Source organism: Phoenix dactylifera, chromosome 4 (genome assembly GCF_051530095.1).
Source record: "Phoenix dactylifera cultivar Ajwa chromosome 4, Ajwa_hap1_PhDact_Kaust_v1.1, whole genome shotgun sequence".
NCBI classification, from domain to species: Eukaryota; Viridiplantae; Streptophyta; class Magnoliopsida; order Arecales; family Arecaceae; genus Phoenix; species Phoenix dactylifera.
In genome coordinates this window covers 41,722,061-41,742,456 of record NC_143193.1, presented here as the reverse complement: position 1 = coordinate 41,742,456, position 20,396 = coordinate 41,722,061, and the positions used below count along the sequence as shown (strand labels likewise).

The 20,396-nt window shown below is 38.5% G+C and overlaps 1 protein-coding gene and 1 pseudogene across 1 annotated transcript in view; one reads left to right on the top strand and one right to left on the bottom strand.

Moving 5' to 3' along the window:
- Positions 1 to 18,449, bottom strand: part of LOC103717559 (SAGA-associated factor 29 homolog A-like) — a 30,014-nt gene extending 11,565 nt beyond the window's left edge. The window contains exons 1-6 of the mRNA XM_008805997.5: positions 18,108 to 18,449; positions 15,846 to 15,942; positions 14,517 to 14,593; positions 13,164 to 13,279; positions 9,221 to 9,312; positions 152 to 202 (exon numbers count right to left, since the gene is read on the bottom strand). Of these exons, the coding sequence (XP_008804219.2) occupies positions 152 to 202; positions 9,221 to 9,312; positions 13,164 to 13,279; positions 14,517 to 14,593; positions 15,846 to 15,942; positions 18,108 to 18,225 (551 nt within the window). The 5' untranslated portion in view covers positions 18,226 to 18,449. The remainder of the gene's footprint in view (positions 1 to 151; positions 203 to 9,220; positions 9,313 to 13,163; positions 13,280 to 14,516; positions 14,594 to 15,845; positions 15,943 to 18,107) is intronic.
- A 605-nt stretch (positions 18,450 to 19,054) lies between these two features.
- Positions 19,055 to 20,020, top strand: LOC149767792 (putative arabinosyltransferase ARAD2; annotated as a pseudogene).
- Positions 20,021 to 20,396: the final 376 nt, after the last annotated feature.

Here is a 20,396-nt window from a genome sequence, read left to right as displayed (position 1 = left end):
TGACTTGGAATTTTTAAGGGATGCCCAAAAAGAGATTGCTAATACGAAAACAGAATAACACAGAATAGCATGCTCAGTCTTTTTGCAACAAGTAAAACTGAATGCCAAAAAGTTAATAAAAAATAAAGATGAGAGATTGTACATAAGCTACCTCTGAACACTTTCTTCATCATCACCAGGCTCCTCATCAAGCACTTCAAATCTGCACATTTCATAAAGATTGGCAATATAGAGAGTACAATATGATATCCCAATAAAACCCACTAAATGTAACTATGATCTTGCATAAGCTTTTCAAAAATAGAATTTAGAGTAAGGCGTAACACAATCAATAAAACGGTAATGATTGCAATTATCTCATTACAGTACCAAACTATGTTTATTTTTATCTTTGTGGAAGCCATCCAAATAATTTTAGTTTTCTTTTTCTTTTTAAGCAAGTAATGATGTCTACTATCAACTATTGCACCCTAAACAAGTCAGATCATGAATTCACGGTTTCCCCTCAAAGAAGTAAAAAGAAACCAACCATAAATAAACCAAGATAAATCATATTAATTACAGTTATCTGTAACATAAAAGAAAATTCTAATTAATAAATAAGGTAATCATATTATTAGCTAGTGAGAATTCTTGATCTCCCTCAATATCTCTCTCAATTCGAAGATCCAGGATTTGAATTGATGTCGTTTCATTGATTCCTCCTAAAGATTTCATTTCAATTAGAATTTGGTTATTCACGATGTATGATGATCCCTTTAAACATCCATGGTTGAATGGTTAAAGCGCCCAACTCATAATTGGCAAATTCGTACGTTCAATTCCTGTTGGATGCACGAATTGGCTCTATATCGATAGAATCTCATCATCCATACATAACGAATTGGTATGAATGGTTGACAGAAATGAGGATCCCAAATTGCATGAGCAATAGGTCTTACATGTAAAGGATCATGTATCCATGACTCACAATTTCCTTGCCAAGCTATGTTAGATGTGTATGCAGCCGCATTCTGAGACAGTATATTTAGTTGAGACACTACACACAATGTTTCCTGACAATGTTCCAAAAGATACAGTGCATGTGGTTATGTACAAGGTTTTAAATCCTGTAGGACGGGGGTGTCCTAGTTTCCCCACAGAATAGGATCCCTTGCATCCTTCCCCGTCCCCGCGGTCGTCCCGATCGAGCGTCCTAGTTGGTGATCGAACCATCTTTCCACCATTGAGAGGGGGGGAGGGAGGAGGAGGGAACATCTTTCCACCATTTAATCATCAACTGCTCGCTTTGAGATCTATACAGATGGACGAATGACGGAGTTTTGAGCACTTTGAGATCCCTGTGGTTGGCGATCAAATGATGGAGTCTTTTCACGTGAAAGATACCCTAGTTTTGCATCCTTGTGAAGGGGAAAAAAATGCAAGTGTTTTTCTGACTTCCCCAATACTGGCTTCAGCCTCGTGACTAGCTCAAGTCCCATCTTATCCGGGGGAAAACGGAAGAAGAAGAAGAAGAAGAGAAAGGAGCCCTACGAACTAAGCATCATCGGAAAAAAGGTAAGACTGAACCGATTTTTCCTTCTCTCTGTCGACAACGAGCAGAAACATCGTTAAAAAAAGGCTGAGGGCATGTCCCGACCAGAATGGCTGTATCGATGCTGGACCGGCCGGGATGAAGGCAGGATGACCAGGACAAGGGATGGAAGTGGGTTTTTGGGTCCCGCACCCATTCCACGTGCCATAATCTCGCTAGAATGGGACAGGACGGCTAGGACAGGCCCCGTGCCACCGGATCTTCAATCCTTGGCTGCATGAAAGATACCCTAGTTTTGCATCATTGTGAAGGGAAAAAAAACGCACGTGTTTTTCTGACTTCCCCATTACTGGCTTTAGCCTCGTGACTGGCTCAAGTCTCGTCTTATCAAGGGGAAAACGAAAGAAGAAGAAGAAGAGAAAGGAAGCCTACGAACTAAGCATCATCGGAAAAAAGGTAAGACTTGACCGATTTTTTCTTCCTTCTCTCTCGACGATGAGCCGAAACATCATTAAAAAAAGGGATGAGGGCATGTCTTGACCAGAACAGCTGTATCGATGCTGGACCAGTCGGGATGAAGGCAGGATGGTCAGGACACGGGATGGAAGTGAGTTTTTGGGTCCCGTACCCGTTCCACATGCCATAATCTCGCTAGAACGGGACAGGGCGGCTAGGACGGGCCTCGTGCCACCGGATCTTCAATCCTTGGCTACATGTACGTCCACATACGCAGATGCAGTCACTTTACCGCATCGCATTGCCTACATGTGGTTACTCTATACAGCCACACCACTTATGAATAGGAGAAGATGATCAACTTAGCATTGTGTGACAGCATATGTGGCCGGCTTAACAATGTGTGAATGCATATGCAAGCTCACTTAGCATTCCGGAGCCACACATGCATCCCAGTCTTATATGGGCCCAAGTAAATGAAGTAGATTCAACCTGATGAGTAGGTTTGACATGGATTTCAAATTGACCTAATAAAGCTATCAATAATGTTAATGCATTGACTATGGTATAACTATTGCCATTGGGCATTACATACTAAGTCAAAAGCGTTTGGTTGTTATTGTTATTAATATTCGTATTATCTATTGAAAAAGAATTGCTATCATGATTGTTCTCCTTATTGCATTTAATGTATTATGTTTATTTTTAAATAGTTAAAAAATAGTAACCACGTATGTACCTTCATATGCAGCCCTCATACTACATGTACATTATATGTTCCCCTAACTGGCCGCATACAGAAGCAACCTCTTAAAACACTATTTCCTGATTTCAGGTGCATCACTTCTAAAGATCCAATTACTATCAATAGGTGGCAAGATTTTAAAGAGTTAGATTAGCTCCTTTATGCACCTAACATTTTATTGTGTAGATTGGGACATTGCACCTTTAACAACAGCCATCAATGAAGCATCTAGGATTAAGTGACCATTCTGGTCATCGAGCACTGTTAGCCTGACCTTGCACATGGGTATGGAATGTTGTGTTGTAAGTGGTTTGTGGTTTGTGTCTGCTTAAAATCATATTGCTATGTACCAGATTTCACGAGACTGACCATAGAGCAAAGTGCTATAATTGCTCTTGAACCAAATCAGTGTGCAAGAATAGGACATTGTAAAGAGTTTACAAGGTAGCTGTGGTCAAGCATGAGAAATGGCTTCTTGTCAAAAAAGAAACCATTGATAGGGATGTCCATAGGCTGACCAATGGGCCTCATTTCTATGGTTCTGGGCATTGTAGTATGATGGATTTATTTAAAATTCTGGATATGCTTTTCTCAAAACCTATATATGATGTATGTATTCACTATTAGCGGGAAATCAAGTCTGGAAAGATATTATATGGCACTTCAGCATGTGTCAAAATTACAGTGCTAGTATTAGCTAGCGTTCTGTTGGACATGATTTTCTATCTGATGATGCATGGAACTCTAACACTGCACGTGCAATCTTGGACACTTCAAATTTTGGGCATTTTGGCATGTGCAAACCTGGAAAAATATGATGACATCATTATTAAATGTTTACTTTTGGCACTTACAAAATAGGATGACAAAATTTTTGAACTCAAGGAGAAATAAGTTCAGTTTACTATTCATTGTAAATTTGCATCTTATATATTTTCAAATATTAGTTCTTTTTTTTTCCTAAGGTTACTGTGTTAGGATTCTTCATGACCAGGGGAAGAGCCATGTGGACATGATGGGGGATTAGGTGCCCGCCCCTCCAATATGCTTCTTGCATCTTATGTCATTGGTTACTCCCAACTCTCTAAGTTTTCTAAGTCTCCTATAGCATGGTCTGACGAACCGGCCCATACCGGCCGGTTTGGGCCGTATCAGACTGGTCCGGCGTGTAACCGGTACGCCGGAGCCATGAAAACCGGTACGGGCCGAACCCAGCCGGAGCCGGGGAAGACGAAGAGAAGGAGAGAGAGAGAGAGAGAGAGAGCGGGGAAGAGAGGGAGGGAGGAGAGGCCTCCATCACCTGCGAAGGGCCGCGAGGGGCCGGCGGAGGCCGTGGGGGGGGAGGCGGAGCCCGCAGGGGGGCGGGGGAGCCAACGGGGGCCCGGCGGAGGCCGAGGTCGTGGCCGCGGAAAAAAATATAGGATTTTTAAGTGAAGTCCGCAAATCAGTTGCTGACTTCACTTAAAAATTTTCAAATTAAAAATCTCCGATTTGTCGACTTCACTTAAAAATTCTATATTTTTTTCCGCGGCCTCGTCCCCTGTTTCGAAACCTCGTCCCCTGTTTCTTTCGAAACAGGGAACGCGGCCGCGGCCTCGGCCTCCACAACGCCCCATAGCTCCCCCGCCCCCACGGCCTCCGCGGGCCCCCCCATGGCCCTCCACAGGCGGCCTCTCCTCCCTCCCTCCCTCCCCCGCTCGCTCTTTCGTTCTCTTCGTCTTCCCCAACTCCAGCGGGGAAGAGTCTTTCGGTTCGGTACCGGTTTAAACCGGTACGCCTACCAGTACCGGTACGGCGAACCTTGTCCTATAGTCTCTATCAATTAAGACGAAATTTCCTTAGACCTATAGATTAGCCCAAATAAGTCACCCAACTCACTTCTAGGGTGTTAATCTTGTCACCTGTTAAGTGGTTGGATATATTTGGCTCTTTTGTGGGGATTTATAATATAATTCAACTTAAAACACCCAAAATCTCTCCTGCATTTTGGAGACATGGTTGGAATGGAGAAACCCACCTTAGAAAAATTTGAACAGACGCCCTTGCCCTCCATCTCTCCACATCGCTGTCACATATCTTAGAAGAAATGGTCTAAATGGGTTAAGCCAGTGCAGAGCTTGAATGATCACTAACTTTCTACTCTCTTTCTACCCTTTGGGACAGGATGCTATATATTTAGCACATAGACTTAACAAAGAGATGGCAAAATCCTATCATGGTCCATTGTACCAAGCCTTGACTCGATCCTTCTAAGAGTCATCCTCACTTCTCATAACCTTTTAACTAGGGAAAATGCATCAATAAGAAAAAATGTAGGAATTTACCAAGGTCGGCCGAACTGGTACCAAAACCCATATCAGTCGTCAAGCCACTCGGCACAGTACCAGTTCCATACCATAACGGCACACTGTACGATCAGCATGCCCAATTTTTTTAAAAAAGAAAATTTCAAGTTTAATTATTGGTAATCAATCTTTTTCAACTTTTTCAATGATTTTAAATATAATTTAATATTTTTTGATATTTTTTGATGTTTCTATAATTCCGATTTAACCTAAATAATGCATCTCATTATTTTAAAGTGATACAAAATATAAAATGATTAGTGAGATGTTACATGCTACAAGAAGCAATATAAAATATCCTAAAATCAACTAGTGAGATAAAAAATATAAAATAATACAATCAATTACATATATTTGAAGTACATCATACATACCGATATTTAAAATCTCGTCGAGTAGCTATAACTCTCGTAGATATCCGGATCATTAACATAGTCCGGAGATACATCAACTTACCCCTCTAACCAAGCGGCGTTATAGTCTTATATGTTCATCTCATAAGAAACGTGCTTTGGGTTATAAGTACTCTCGGATCTCTCGCTGAAACTCAAGCTCTAAAAGATATCCTCTAGCTGATAATACATCTATGAAGGCCCATCCGAATAAGTCGGCAGCAAAATCCAACATGTAAGATGCTCCAAACTGCATAGGATAGTAGCCACCAGAAGACGATGCCTCAAATGCACCATATTCATATCCATATGGGTCATAGGCTACTTGTGGCTGCGGATAATAAAATCCAGTATACGACTCGAAATCTAATACATTTATAAATCCTACTCCACATGCGATGTCATTTACAGCTGCATCGTGTCCTCCTAAATGATCTCGAAAAGCCCATCTTCTATATATAATCATATCCTCACGAGCTCCACCAGATCATGCATCGTGGTCCCTATCCTATATAGCATGCATAAACTAGGACTCACTGTGAATCGAAGACCATCCTGCAACTATCTCATAAATGGTGGTCTCATGTCCACTTTCTTCCTGACAGCAGATCCATGACAACCAGAACTATTGCTCTAGCTTCCTGAATCTGAGTAAACTGGCTCCTCTGCGCTCTCCATAGGTGTTGGAGGTGCCTTTTATTTTTCTTTTTGGTATGTTGAGCAGCTATTTGCTTATCCTTCGTGCCCCTCTCTGCCTGCTTATCCTTCGTGCCCCTCTCTGCCTGTTTACACTTTGTGTTCCTCTGCCTCGTTATGTTGGGAGGATGGATGTCACCCTCCTGACCAAGTCGACCGAGTAGTATAGTGGCCTCATCCAATCATCTCTCGATCATATCTCTGAAAGATATCTCGGACAAGGAGTCATGTGATGACTGGCTCCCCAATGACTCCTGTAGTTGTGGCTGATCAACTGGAAGGATGCGTGGAATATTGCGATTTGCCCATTGCCCTGCATCAATCCTAGCCCCGCTGGCTACGAAACTGGTCGATCATGGAGGCAATCATCACTCATCAAGCTTTGGCTCCTGCTGCTAGCCCACAAACCATCCAATCATAGGATCATCCTCATCATCAACGAAAGCACTATAGATCAGATCTATGTATTTTAGCTCCACTTTCTCCTAAATAAACTTCAACCTCAACCTCAAATTGTAGTAAACTTATACAAAGTCGTTGAAGCGCTTTTGTGTCAGACGGTTCATCTACTTGCTATGGATGAGGGCGAAGGTGGACCAATTGCACTCACAGCCACTCGAGAAGACCATAATAAAATCAAAATGAATCTACAATTCAGCTACAAAAATATTAAAAAAATTACATATAAGATAGTATCATATTAGTAATCATCTAACACCAGGTAAATGTCCTCTTGATGTATAATATACTTGGATTCATACTTTCTTACTTATGATAGCTATCGAGACTCCAAAGTTGTCCGTGCCCTCTCTCAATATTTTGATTTATAAAAAAGAACCATATTGTAATATGTTAATAATTAAAGACACCAGTTCACTTACACAGATCACTTAAGTTAACCTACCTCTTCTGGACATATGGCCGCAACTTCTAGATCAGGCTCCATCTTGTAAATCACATTACGCAGAGCGGCAAAAAATTCGTCATCCATATCGATTCCAGATACAGTGTATTGAAACTACGGATTTAGGTAGTATGCTGCAGATAGAGTTCGTTATTGTCTTAATAAAATTGTACAAATACACATGCAGTCTAATTTTCAATATTTTTGCTTACCTGCTAGATACAAGTCTCTATGCATCTGGTAATCCCACCGCCGCTCAATGATGTTGATGTACTCCTAAACATATGTCGGATCTGCCTTCTTGATTTGAATTTTTGCCCTCTCCATCATATAATACAAAAAGCCCATCTAAGGGTACCTCTCGCTGTCCACGGTCCAAAGCACTCTGTGATAGAAAGGTGGCTCTGCCACTCGGCGGTCCACCTCTACCTTCTTCTTGAAAACTCTTTTCTTTGCTACTCTAAAATCAGTAAAGTGCTTCTTCATCAGCTGTTGAACCTCTTGTGGGCATTTCTAGCACATAGATACGTCGGAGTAACTACCAGCTAAGTACTGCTTCAACCTAGTTACCCCTCATCATTTGAATTCTGTGTTACACCAGTTGCACTTCCAATAGTGCTGACCGGAGAGCATTTGCCTACGATCCTATCTAATGTCATGCTCTGGCTCTCTTTTTTCCTGATGGTTTCATTTCTGTAAGTTTATCAACTACGTTAGTTTATCAATTATTTAAAAATAGTAAAATTTCGTTATGATCACGGTACGTCGTATCGGCCCAAATCAGTACCTAGTATAGGTGTCGTATCGACATTCGGTATGGCAAAAAAAATTCATTTTTTTCAAATTTAGGCTTAGGCCACTATGCGCATGATCGCATGAAAACTTTAGTAATGGACACCAAATTTAGCTAGAGAGTAACTTGCATGCCCCTAAATAAGCTTCTGATTTTACATATTTTTTTATTTTAATTTTTATATTTTTTATTTTTTAATCTGAAAATGTATTTTAATTTTTAAAAATTATATAAAATCTGAAAAATAAAAATTTTATGTCGTCATGTAGAACATCCATAGATCTACAACATATCATAAAATCAAGCCAAAATCAAAAATTTTGGCATGATCTTCATTTTGCAAATTTCGAGCTATTTTTTGAAGCCAAAAAAAAAGAAATTAGATAAAGGTGAGAAAGCACATCTTATTTAGACTTAGATCTTTTTTTAATCGTACTGAATCGGTGTGATATTCGCAGTGGAGGGGAAGGAGGGAAGTGCGGAATAAAATGAACATTGGGCTCAGACCTTCCCAATGCCTCATTATAACAAAAGAAGGAAAGAGAGAGGGCGATCGGTTCGAAACTGACCCAACTCGGTGCGAATCGGACGGTTCACACCGGTTCCGCCCAATTCCAGCCGGTTCAATCCGGTTCATGATCGGTTCCGGCCGGTTCGGGACCGGTCCCGAATACAATAGGTGAATCGACCGGGTCCTAAATACAATAGGCAAACGAACCCAGTCCCCCACCAGGTCGGCTCGGTATAGGCCCAACCGAGAGGTTCGGCCTGGTTCGGCAGACATTGGAATTTACCTCTCGGTTGGGCCTGGTTCGGCAGACATTGGAATTTACCTTATCAATTCATAACTAACTCGTGTATTTGATAGTACTAACATTTTATATTTCCTACTGACAAAAGGTAACCCAGCCCTATTGTTCTCTAATTCAACCGCATCTCTTTCTACTGCCTATGTTACTCCCTTGACAAGACCATTGAGGCAGATAAACCAGACAGAAGAATAAGTTCCATGCAAAAAACCAAGTCAATCACCCTCAAAAGCTAAAGAAAAGCCACTGGCGTAGATTCTATGAGCAGATTATCATACCTATGTGAACACTAAGAATATGCTACTACAATTGTAAATCATAGAAAAGCTGAAACTATTTATCAGTATTTAGACAATGAATAGCAAAAACAAGCTGTGTTGGCTCCATGCATCTTGAATTGCCATCACCATCCCATCAGCATATCAAAAATGAAAGCATATTACAGTATGAAACAGACTACTTTATTTAGAAAACGCTTGGAGGATCAATAATATGACTTCATTTAAAACCAAAGAATGAAGTCAAGATGGCAAAAAAAGAACTTACTCCTTGGCATCCTTATCAAAATGAATTACTTTTACAATAAACCACTCATCCTTTTCAGCATTTTCAGCATCATCAGTGACCCTAGCTGCCACCTGAAATGAATAGCACTAGTAATTATAGAAACAATACCAAGTTTTAGTGATATTTATAAACTAATGTAAGAAAAATTGAGATATGATAGCTACTCAACGTGCCTGAGTTACAGCAATCCCAAAATGAGTTGCAAGCAATGGGAAAAAAGATAAATTAAAGCACAAAGTCAAGCAGTACACTTGATTTTGGAAAGATGATAGTCTGATTCTGCAAAGATGCTACAGTCCACAAAGTATGAAACAAGCATGAATGAATCAGACTTCTTCCACTTGGCCCCAAGAGCACCTGACACCTAATGATCTACTCTGATCCACTTCCAAAGCTTTCAGTTATGAATGATGGTCCCACACAGAACTCAGGTAAGAACCCTGGTAAAGAAGACTCACAGTTTCATTGTCAATAATTTAATACAATTGCTGAATGGAGAGAGCAAAGATAAGTTAGCTTTGTAATTATGAATGTTTGTAAAACAAAGATTCTTGAGCCAGGAGCCCTACTTGCTCTTCGCCTGACATGTCCACAGGTTGGTCCATCACTCGTAATAGTAGCTCTCCTTCAGCCTGTTTTCTCTCTCATGCATTGGGAACATGATTTTATTGGGTTTACAAACCATTCCATAATAAAGCCATTATTTTAATAACCTCCATACTCCACCCCAATCATTTAAGCCTTGGTACTATACCCCATAGGGGTTCGGTAACATATGGTACACCCTTGTACCAATACATGGTACATTGGTGGAGCAGCACTGCACCTGTACCAGCACCATACTGTGTCAGCATGGTATGCCCTGTGATTCCCAGTATGTGTGGATACTTAAAACATTGCTCCACCCTCTATGCTTCATACCATTTTATTACAAGAATTAGATGATGATGAAAAGTATCTCCCCTTCTTTACTTATGAGAAAACATGGATTATGATGGCCCATTGAAGATATTATGTCAAATCTGGAATACGACTAATTTGACATAAATGGTTCCTAGCCTAACTGGATCGGCTATCATTTTGGGGTTCTGCTATATTCAGAATTCAAATACCAGACATAGAAAACAACAGCCGCTCACAACCAAACAGACTTGTTAATAGGATATGGCTCAATCTTCCTATCAGGTTACTGTGGTACAGGAGTGTACCAGTCACATACTAGCACAGAATGCACAGCACATGCTCGTATTCACTCATGATATGCCGATACAGCACACAGTACATACTGCAGTACTGGGTGGCACTTATCACAGTACATTCTATTTATCCTTCTTCTACATGGAAATACAATGCAAAGTCAGCTTTTTTTCCTTGATAGTGACTACACTACCATGTATTACCTGTTCCAATCACATGTATGAGATAACATGATAAGATCCTCTACATTGACTATTTGATATTAGGCACCCATTAAGCGATCACCATTGACAATGCACAACAAAAATGTTGCAGAAAACAATATAAATTCAAGATTTATTCACAAGAGTGATTTACTGCAGCCAGCACTTCTTCTCTATCAAAAATTACATAGGAGAAACAAAGAAGCAAAAAGCAAAGAAATTATAAGAACAATTTACAAAAATATTATGGCGGCAGAAGGAATCAAATAAGAGATCATGACCCATGACTAATAGAGCTGACCTCTAGCGTCTTCTAAATACCATAGTTACACTAAATTCTGTCCATATAGCCCTGAGATTGGAACTAATATGCCCTACAGCTGATTGTTTCTTTTTTCTTTTCTTTTCTTTTTTTTTTTTTTTGAGACAATACAAGATGTGAAAAAACAGGAGCAGCAACATGCCTTAAAGGAAAGCACAGTAATCAGATTTGTCATAAAGACCAAGAGGCAGGAAAAAATGTACATCTAAGGCATTCAATAGAGAAGATGAACAGAGAAGAGAAAAAAGAACAAAGGCAAAAAAGAGGGAGAGGGAGAGAGAGATGATGATAATGTGAGCATATGAATTGCTATAGTAGACTCATCTCCCCTCCCCCCACCCCCCCAACTTGTTTTATACTATTAGAAGCTTAGAGTGGCCTGACCCTTTAAAATAATGGATAAAATATATTCCAGGTTTCATATGAGGTTGTTTGAATGGTTTAAGCCTTCTGTCCACCAAGTAAACTCCTGGTACAAGGTTTCCAACAAATCTCAAACAAATATTTGCAGTCAACTTCTTGAGAGGAACATGTCGCATTCCCTATATCAAGTAAGCACAATCAAATCTTCTTTGGCCTACAAATCATGATTCTAACAACTCTAATTGCTAGGCCTTATGGGTTTGCAAGCAATAACTTCTGGATACCTAGCTAAACTAGAATCTTTCCACCTAGACATAATATGAAATTTCATTTTCATCAAACTTCTCGAACTCAAACCATGAAACCGGAGTAAACTAATTGGTTGGTTTGAGAGCCAACTTAAATATGTGATGTGATAGCCACCTACATCATGAACCTTATGGATCACCATCACGATGTTCTCAATCTAAAATGGTAGGCCTAAAGGAGGAGCACATCATAGAAAAGTTAAAGAGAAACAAGAGCAAGAGGAAAATCAAGTGATTATGTATTATGCAGAAAGATGCCTATGTCTATGGAGAGAATGAGCTAAACTGACCCCACACGGATGAACTTTTAGCATAGAATGATCACTTGGCTCCTATGCACTGCTTGACCTCTTTGGCATTCTCTAGCTTATGGTAGCAAGTGTTCTCTTACCCCTAGAAACATACAAAAGGGGCTCTCTATCATTATTATACCATGTTGGCTAACGTGCTATTGAATGGCATCAGCCACAAAGATCTCTATACATAATAATTCTTAGCCTGGGATGTCTATCTGAGATGCTCTTATATGTTACCTACAGTGGTCGATTAATCTAATCTCCATGGATGTCTTGACGGTAGTAAATGAGACGAATGTAGTTCTCCAGAGAAACAGAAACGACTTCAGGTTAAGTCTGATTTCGCTTATTGTAAAATAAGCAGAGGCAATTAAAACTACAAGAATAACTGGGAACAGGTATGGAATGCAGGGAGAAATATAGGGAAGCACGTGGAGGAGAGAAAATTTTTGGAGAAAGGGCATGAAGTGAAAAAGATGCATGAGTTATGGAATGTGTGATGACAAATAAAAATGAAATTGGGGACTAATATAAAAGAATAGACTTCTCTGTTTTTCTCAAAGTAAAACAAAAGGCTTGAAAAGAGGAGAGCAAATTGTAGGAGTAAGGACATGAAGCAAAAAAGGAAATGCATGAGAAATGGAATGTGTGATAACAAATAACAATGAAATCGGAGACTAATATAAACGAATGGACTTTTCTTTTCTTTTTTTCCTCAAAGTAAAACAAAAAGCTTGAAAAGAGATAGTTTAACTGAAAACTAATGTTAAGCTTGAAGAAAGTTTCATATATTAAAAATTAAAAAAAAAAAGAAATACATTCTTAATGGGTTCTTTCAAGTAGGAATGGACATTCTAATAAGAAAGTATTTTAGAAAAATCATACATAACCAAAAACATAAATAATGACGAAACATTTCCTTAATTGTTCCATGTAAAGACATTTCTTGGACATTGCTTACAATATTTCCTCATATTTTACACATGTTTTCCTTTCAGGATATTGTTATTTAAGTCTCTCACTACTAACTTCTATTTTCCTCTTTATTTCTCATCTCTGCATTTGTCAATGCTAAAAACTATATTAAGGTCCAGATATTCAAAAAATATATACAAATAAGAACAAATTAAGCCATATATTTGCAATAGATTAGGCGATAAATAAAAATATAATGAGGTCAAAAAGTGATAGATTATCCAACATAAACTATCCATCACAGATCTAATTGATTACCTGCTCTCCCTTCAAATTAGCAGCCTGCTCGAGTTGGCTTCTCATAGATGCAGCAGAAGGAAATCGAGAAATATCTGATTCTGACTTCATTCGCTTCTTTTTCTGCTCACTGACTTCTGCAATAAATTACCAACACTTATGCTATTAAAGGGGTTGAGAGTACAAAACTTTTAACCATAACCATCTTGACAATGCTATTAACACTAATTGACAAACTCAAAGTCAAAAAATATTTCCAAAATGAAGTTATCAACACAGTTTTTTATGTTAAATCTTTTTATTTAGACATCTGGAATCCCCACAAAACATTAAAGCCAGATGCTGATCAAATTTAACCAAAGAAATCTCAGTTATTAAATAATTTCCAGAGAAAAGGAAGGGAGGGGGGAGTTTTTTTTTTTTTCGCGGGGGGGGGGGGGGGGGGGGGGGGGGGTGCGCAACAAAAGTTGCTGCGTCTGTGTTGCAACTCTTAGTTTTTTCCCCTTCCCACAATAGAAGAAAAAATGATTAGATGAGTGTCTCACACCCCTCTATATGAACAAGAAATATGTATGGAATAAATTTCTTGAGAATGGTCTTAATGCAGTTGCATGATTAAGAACAGATTGAAATCGATCTACACCAATTTTGTTGCACAAAAAAAATCTCTACCTATTACATTGCGTAAAATGTGCCTTGATCAGATTTTACAATGATTTTTAAACTAGAAGTGACATGAAGCAAGTTTAAAAATAGGATTGCTGTCAATTTTGAGCCTGGAGGAAAAAAGTAGAGATAGATTTTTCTCGGTGCCAGCATTGGTACAAATTATGAAATACTAGTGAAGATGTTTTACTAGGGTGACCCCTTACAGTTGGAACTTGGAACTTACAGTTATAGTCACATTTTTTCTGAATGTTTCCAGTCCCACCATAGGCAGCTCGAAACATAAAAGCTTTGCCATGCTAGCTTTTTAATATGTTAAAAAGAATATAATGTATCACCATCTATCTACATTAAAGAATATATGACAATAAAATATGAACTTAAGGCTCCACTAACAACTTTGGTGCTAAATGGCTAGTGATTTTATCCACGAGGTCCGAAGGGAACTGATAAAGAAGTTAACCATATAGAACTGTCAAATACATCCTGCAAGGGAGTTTGTTTTACTAGGTACAAAAAAGTTGAAGCATCAAAATTTTTCAGAATATCAACCTTTTTATAGAAGTTTGAAGTTTGTAGGAAGCCTAAACAAAATATCAGCTTCTAAGTAAAACATGACGATTTCCATCTTGATTGCAGAAACATTCAGCATGCATTTCATAATTTGTATATATAAAGACACTCCGGTTCCAGGTTTATAATACTAACCTATCTTTTTCCTCTGTGCAGCTGAAAGTCCCGATTGTAGTAAAGCATCCAAATGGTTCATCAATGCACTTGAAACACTAACATTGGAAATTACATTACAATGTCAAATCAGAGATATTCTGATACAACATTAGAAATTTTCATATAGTTGAAAATAACGTAAACATTTTTATGTGCAGACACTATTCCAGACCCAGAAATACTAAACCTAAAACAGAAATAATCAGTAGCCGAAGTCAGCAGACTTGTGAAGCCACAATTTCTAAAGATGATAGTCAGTGTCCCAACAATAGTTTTGAATGAAAATTTGAAAGTTTTCATTTTGAAAAGGAACAATGACAACAAACTAAACACTATTTAGTCCGCGGGCCAAAAGCTCCAGATAGTTCAGATGTGAACATGAACTCCTTCTTAACCAAGAGATTTTGACTCCATTTTAACCAGACAAATCTAAGAAACTGCTTGCCAAATTCATTTTCATTGTTAACTAATAATTACTTTAGGTTATTGATTATCCAGCTAGAAAATAAAGTATTGGCTTAAACTGATTTAAAACATTGATTCATTAGTCAACATCTAAATGCTAGTCATGCTGTTGATATTTCAAAAACAAAAAAAAATGATCAAAGGAAGGAAATGATAGGGGATATGCTGGTTCATCCAAAGGCTGCAAATTAGAATTCTTCCACAAGCGATGAAATTTAGATTTCTAAGAGAGCAAAATGGAAAAGAATAAAACAAAATGAGAACTAAGAAAAAAACATTAGTTGTAGAGCTAATTTCACTTGGATATGCACCAGCATTATATTGTGATTTTTTACTCTTAACAATTGTTAATTTTCCAAGATAACAACAAGGGAAGCATTGGTTTCTGTTTAATGTGGTTTGATTGAAGGATTCTAGTGAAAGGATTTCAACCTTTTTGAGCAGCTTTATATGTTGTCATGTCAACTAAATACCATTACTATACAGCATGTGATCCACATATACATAATTCCCTCTTGGATTTGTTGTGATATCAAATGTAAAGCTTAAAGTTATCTTCAAGCATTTTCGCAAGATGATTTAAATAACAGCTGCTGGAGTAATTACACAGCCAGATCTATTTTCCTTGATGGACAGCAGTCTTTTTGTGCTTTTTGGAACATATTGCTTAAGATAACAACTTAACGTAGCTGATTTATGCTTGCCAGCACTTGACCCATTAATCAGATCACTTTTCTAGGTCAAACATCATAAAGGATCTTATTAAACAATAACAGAGTTACAGAACACATATGCATGCCCAGAAATTCTTAGTAGCTATGGTCCACAATTCTTAGCACATACCTCACTTCATTGTCAGAGAGTTCTTTTACTGTGACATATAAATTCCGGAGCCTAGTTAACATGATATCTCCTGATTTTTCAGCAACCGCCTCTGGAGCTAGACCGGCACGCCAAAATATAACAAAGGGAAAAAAAAGGAAAAAATGGAGGATTCAGGTTGTCAACAATAATTATGAATACAAAGGCATGTAAAAAAGTAAACAATCATTCTGATAGCTAATAGGAATGAAAATCCATGAAAAAGAGCATATATTCAGAATAGACAATGTTTAGAAGATACTCATCATATCTTTCTACGAGCATGTAACAAGCTTTCTTGAATGTTTGATTTGATATAACATACGCACATGATTGTCTTAGTAACTTAGAAATGCTTGCAGCTCCTGCCAATCATGCTAAATGTGTGATAAGAATTGTTATCTTTAACAAATTTGTTAAATTGCCGTTATGAGAATATCTTTGCTTTGTTTCTCTCTAAGATGACAGATAATAGGCATTGGAATGTTTTCTTTCAGTAAATAATGTACCTTGAGAATGATCTATCATGTTTGGTGTTGCTGTAAGTAATCGTAGGGTGGCTGTTGTAGCATGTTACCACTTACCACAAGAAAATAGCAACTAAGCATGTTCATTGTAAGTTGTTGGATCAGAAAGAAAATATCTCATGCCTTATGTTTGTCAGTTTAAAGATTGAATAGAAATTGTCATCTAAGATGCAACTTGCAGAAGCAAGGATTATATTGAAGCTTAAGTTGTTAAACATTCCATTCGAAAGTAATATAACAATCATGAGAACTCCCATGATAAGAATTATACATAATATTTCATGGAAAATCTCAGGAAGGGGTATCTTGCATGATTAGAAACATCTTGAAAGCTTTTCAAGCAATTGAAGTAACCACCTCCAATAACTAAGAGGCTTGCAAGGAAAACAAGCATAATGCAAATCATATAACTCATTGGATTTATAAGAGATGATTCCTACAATAAAATGAGGACAATGAGCTCTAAGGACATAATTAAGTAGATTTAATAGTAATGTCAGGTTCTCAGTCATTTTGTTGAGAGGTAACAGTGATGTTTAATCAGAAATCAGAATATAACAGTTAATGCCCAAGGTTTAGGACGTATAGCTCACTTTCTTAACGTTTATTTCCTCAAAGATAATTCTTAGTTTAGCAGGAAGCCTTTACTGTCAGGGCGCTTGAAGGAGGATTACAAGTAGTTTTAACAAGCAAATCAGCATTATCATGTTCCCATCCAAAAATTAGTGGTTCTAAAAACTACTAGTAAGCGAAGTTAGGCCCATGTGTAAGCTAACATCCAGGTTGCTTCCCATGCCCAACAAAAAACATAAAGTGGCATTACTCAAACCATAATTTTACATGCCTTGTCGAGGTCGTTCTCAATTCAAGATGTATGGCCTGATTTGAGCCCTAATGTTAAAGGGAGTTATTATTACCTACATTACTTCAACGAACGCACCTGCGCAAAACGTGAAAATTTTATGGAAACTTTCCAATTTAACTTGTGCACCTTCTTTCAGGCTTACTCTATTTAATTTTCTGTACGATATTTTTAGTAGGATTTATTTCAGCCAGGATCCCTTGTACTTAAATTATCCTCCTTTGAGTACTATTTTCAGCCATTTTAATTCTGCACGTAGTACGTGCGACAACTAAATATTCAAAATGATATTCAATTAAAGGCAAACTGAGATTTATCTTTGCAGAGGAATTAAATAACACATATGACCTAATTATAAAAATAAGCAGCACTGGAAAATAATTTGTGGGATCACCCAGCGGAACAGTTCCATTGGTTCTAACTCTAAGAGCGCATAAGAACTAGGGGGCTTCCTGAACCCAAAAGAGAAACTCGCCCAAATCGATGCAATCCAACATCTCATACGTGTGTTAAAAGATTTAATTTTGAGGAAAAAAAACACACTTATCTCATTTGTTTACAAGTAGCCTCGGAATCTAGAATATGAGATCATGGTTTTAGATTTACCATAATGAAACATGAATAGCCTACGAAACCACCTTTATGACAAAGATCAAGCAAAAAGGCGCTATTTTTATGACATAATTTTCCAACCTCGACGATAAATCATGCCAAAATCTAAACAGACAAATCCAAAAAGAAGACAAAATCAATGATTCCTTCACGGGGAAAAAAAAAAAGCAAGGATGAGTTACAAATGATCATGCAATCGGATGAAAAAAAAAAAAAAAGAGAAAAAGGAAGAGGAAAACTCACTGGATTGGAGCTTCTTGTGGATCTTGTTGATCTCCTGGAGGTGATCGTCCTGTTGCTTCCTCAGCAAGTCCAGTTCCTTCGACTTCTCCAACAGCTCGCTGATCTCGATCCCCGACATCTTCCCCCCCTCTCTCTTGCCCTAAGAAATCTAAAGGAATTTCCTTCTTTCTGAAGACGATCGAGGGCGTAGGCCAACGTCGAGATTAATAACCTGCGAGACCACGCCTCGAAGGGTATAGTGGGGTATCACTCGGGATCACAACGTTCGGATACCTGCCAAGTGCCCCAAAATCCCAAATCGCAGCAGACACTTTATTTCTCAATTAATGATTAAAAGAAAACAAATGGGATACGAGGTTCAACTCATATTATTACTTGCATCTAAGCAAAGAATATTTGGAGAGAGAGAGAGAGAGAGAGAGAAACGGGCAGCTACGAAAGCCTGTACAGCTGTGGTGCAAAACACGATTCTAATTCTTTTTCTTTTTATGACGCTACTATAATAAATTTAGAAAGTAACATCCACTATATCTAAAAACAGAATACTTTGATTTTTTATGTAATAGATGCGTTGACTAAAGCTATAAATAAGTCAGGTTGACTCGTGACATGATCCGACCCCACCTGCTTAGATTCGACCCGATCTATTTTTGAAGACCCGTAGGGCTGGATCGGATGCTAAAATTGGACCTGTTCTATTTTTTTGGGTCGGATTTAGGTTTACTAAACACAGACCCAAACTGATTCGACTTAATTCGAATCTGTAAAATTATTTAGACCCGCAGGCCGCAGCCTATAAAGATGCAAACAAGTTTTATTAAGGCCCGACCCAAGCTCTATATCTAGGCCAATATCATTGACCATTGTCTCAATAAATTAATGGATATACGTAAGTAGGTGTCCTTGTGCAACAATGCTCTATTTTGATGACCATGTCGGAGAGAAAGATGCAGCCTTTGTCCTTTGTGACCAAGAGATTCTTCTTCTTTGCCATCTTTCTGTCCATCTTCCTCTTAGTTTTCTCTTGCTTCACTCTTCTAAGGTCCGGCAGCAGTTACCTCATGCCTGAATCAATTCTTATGCTAGCACTTGCCTATAAGACATTAGAGCTCAACACCCGATTCAGGGATCATAGCAATCATCATCTTGACTTATTGCCTCCTCCTCCTCCTCCTATGATATCTCAAATCAGTGTTCGACAAAATTCCAATTCTAAGAAGGATGTGAGGGTCTCAGGCGAAGGAAAAAGAAAACGATGCGACTCGAATCAGGCTTTGCTCATATGTATGACTTGCCTCCTAAGTTTCATTTTGGACTATTAGGTTGGAAGGGGAAGAAAAAATTAGATATGGCTGGATGTTTGTAATCGTATCCCGACCTACCCGGGTGGCTTAAATTTGTAGCACAATATCGAATACTGGCTTACATTGGATCTTCTCTCTTTAAATTCTCTAGGTGTCATCAGGCCTTGTTCAGCAATTAGAGTAATGGATTCGAGCCATGCAAATGTGATCTTTGTGTAGTTCTTCTTATCATTAAGCTGCAACAGGCATTCTAAGCTCCATGGGTAGGGAAAGGTTGGTCAGAATGAGCTTTTGCAAAATGAATCGGTGGGCTACTTGATGAGCCAAAAGGAGTGGAGGAGAGCGAGTGGAAAGGATCATGTGATTGTAGCCCATCATCCAAGCAACATGTTGGAGGCTCGGAGGAAGCTTGGGTCGGCTATGTTTCTGCTCATAGATTTCAGAAGATACCTAGTTGAGATTGCGAATCTCAAGAAGGATGTCATTGCTCCTTACATGCATGTGGTGCCTTCAGTTGGTAATCATTCAGCCCCATTTGAAGACTGCCCTATAATGGCCAATTATCAGGGAGCAATCCTTAGGAAGAATGTAAGTTTCTTTACAATATAGGGAAGAGGGAGGCCATGGATGGTTTGACCCAAACAGAAACCCAACTCAGACCCAAACTGGACCCAAATTTTTTGAGTTGGGTTCGGGTTATACATGGATCCGACCCAACTCGACCCGATCCGAATAACCTGTTGGGCCAAATATTATAGCGGCAAATCTGATCCGACCCGATTTTCTATTAGGTTAGGTCTGGGTCCAAAATTAGGACTCGAACAAGAAACTAAGTTGGGTCGGGGTTTATTGCACCCATAGCAAGGACCATGCATTCTTAGTTCGGTTCAGGGTTACAATTGACTAACACGTTGACAAGATATATAGGTCTTGAAGTCCTTCGGGTCTCGTCTTCATCCATTTATGGTCAAAAGCAAAGTAATAA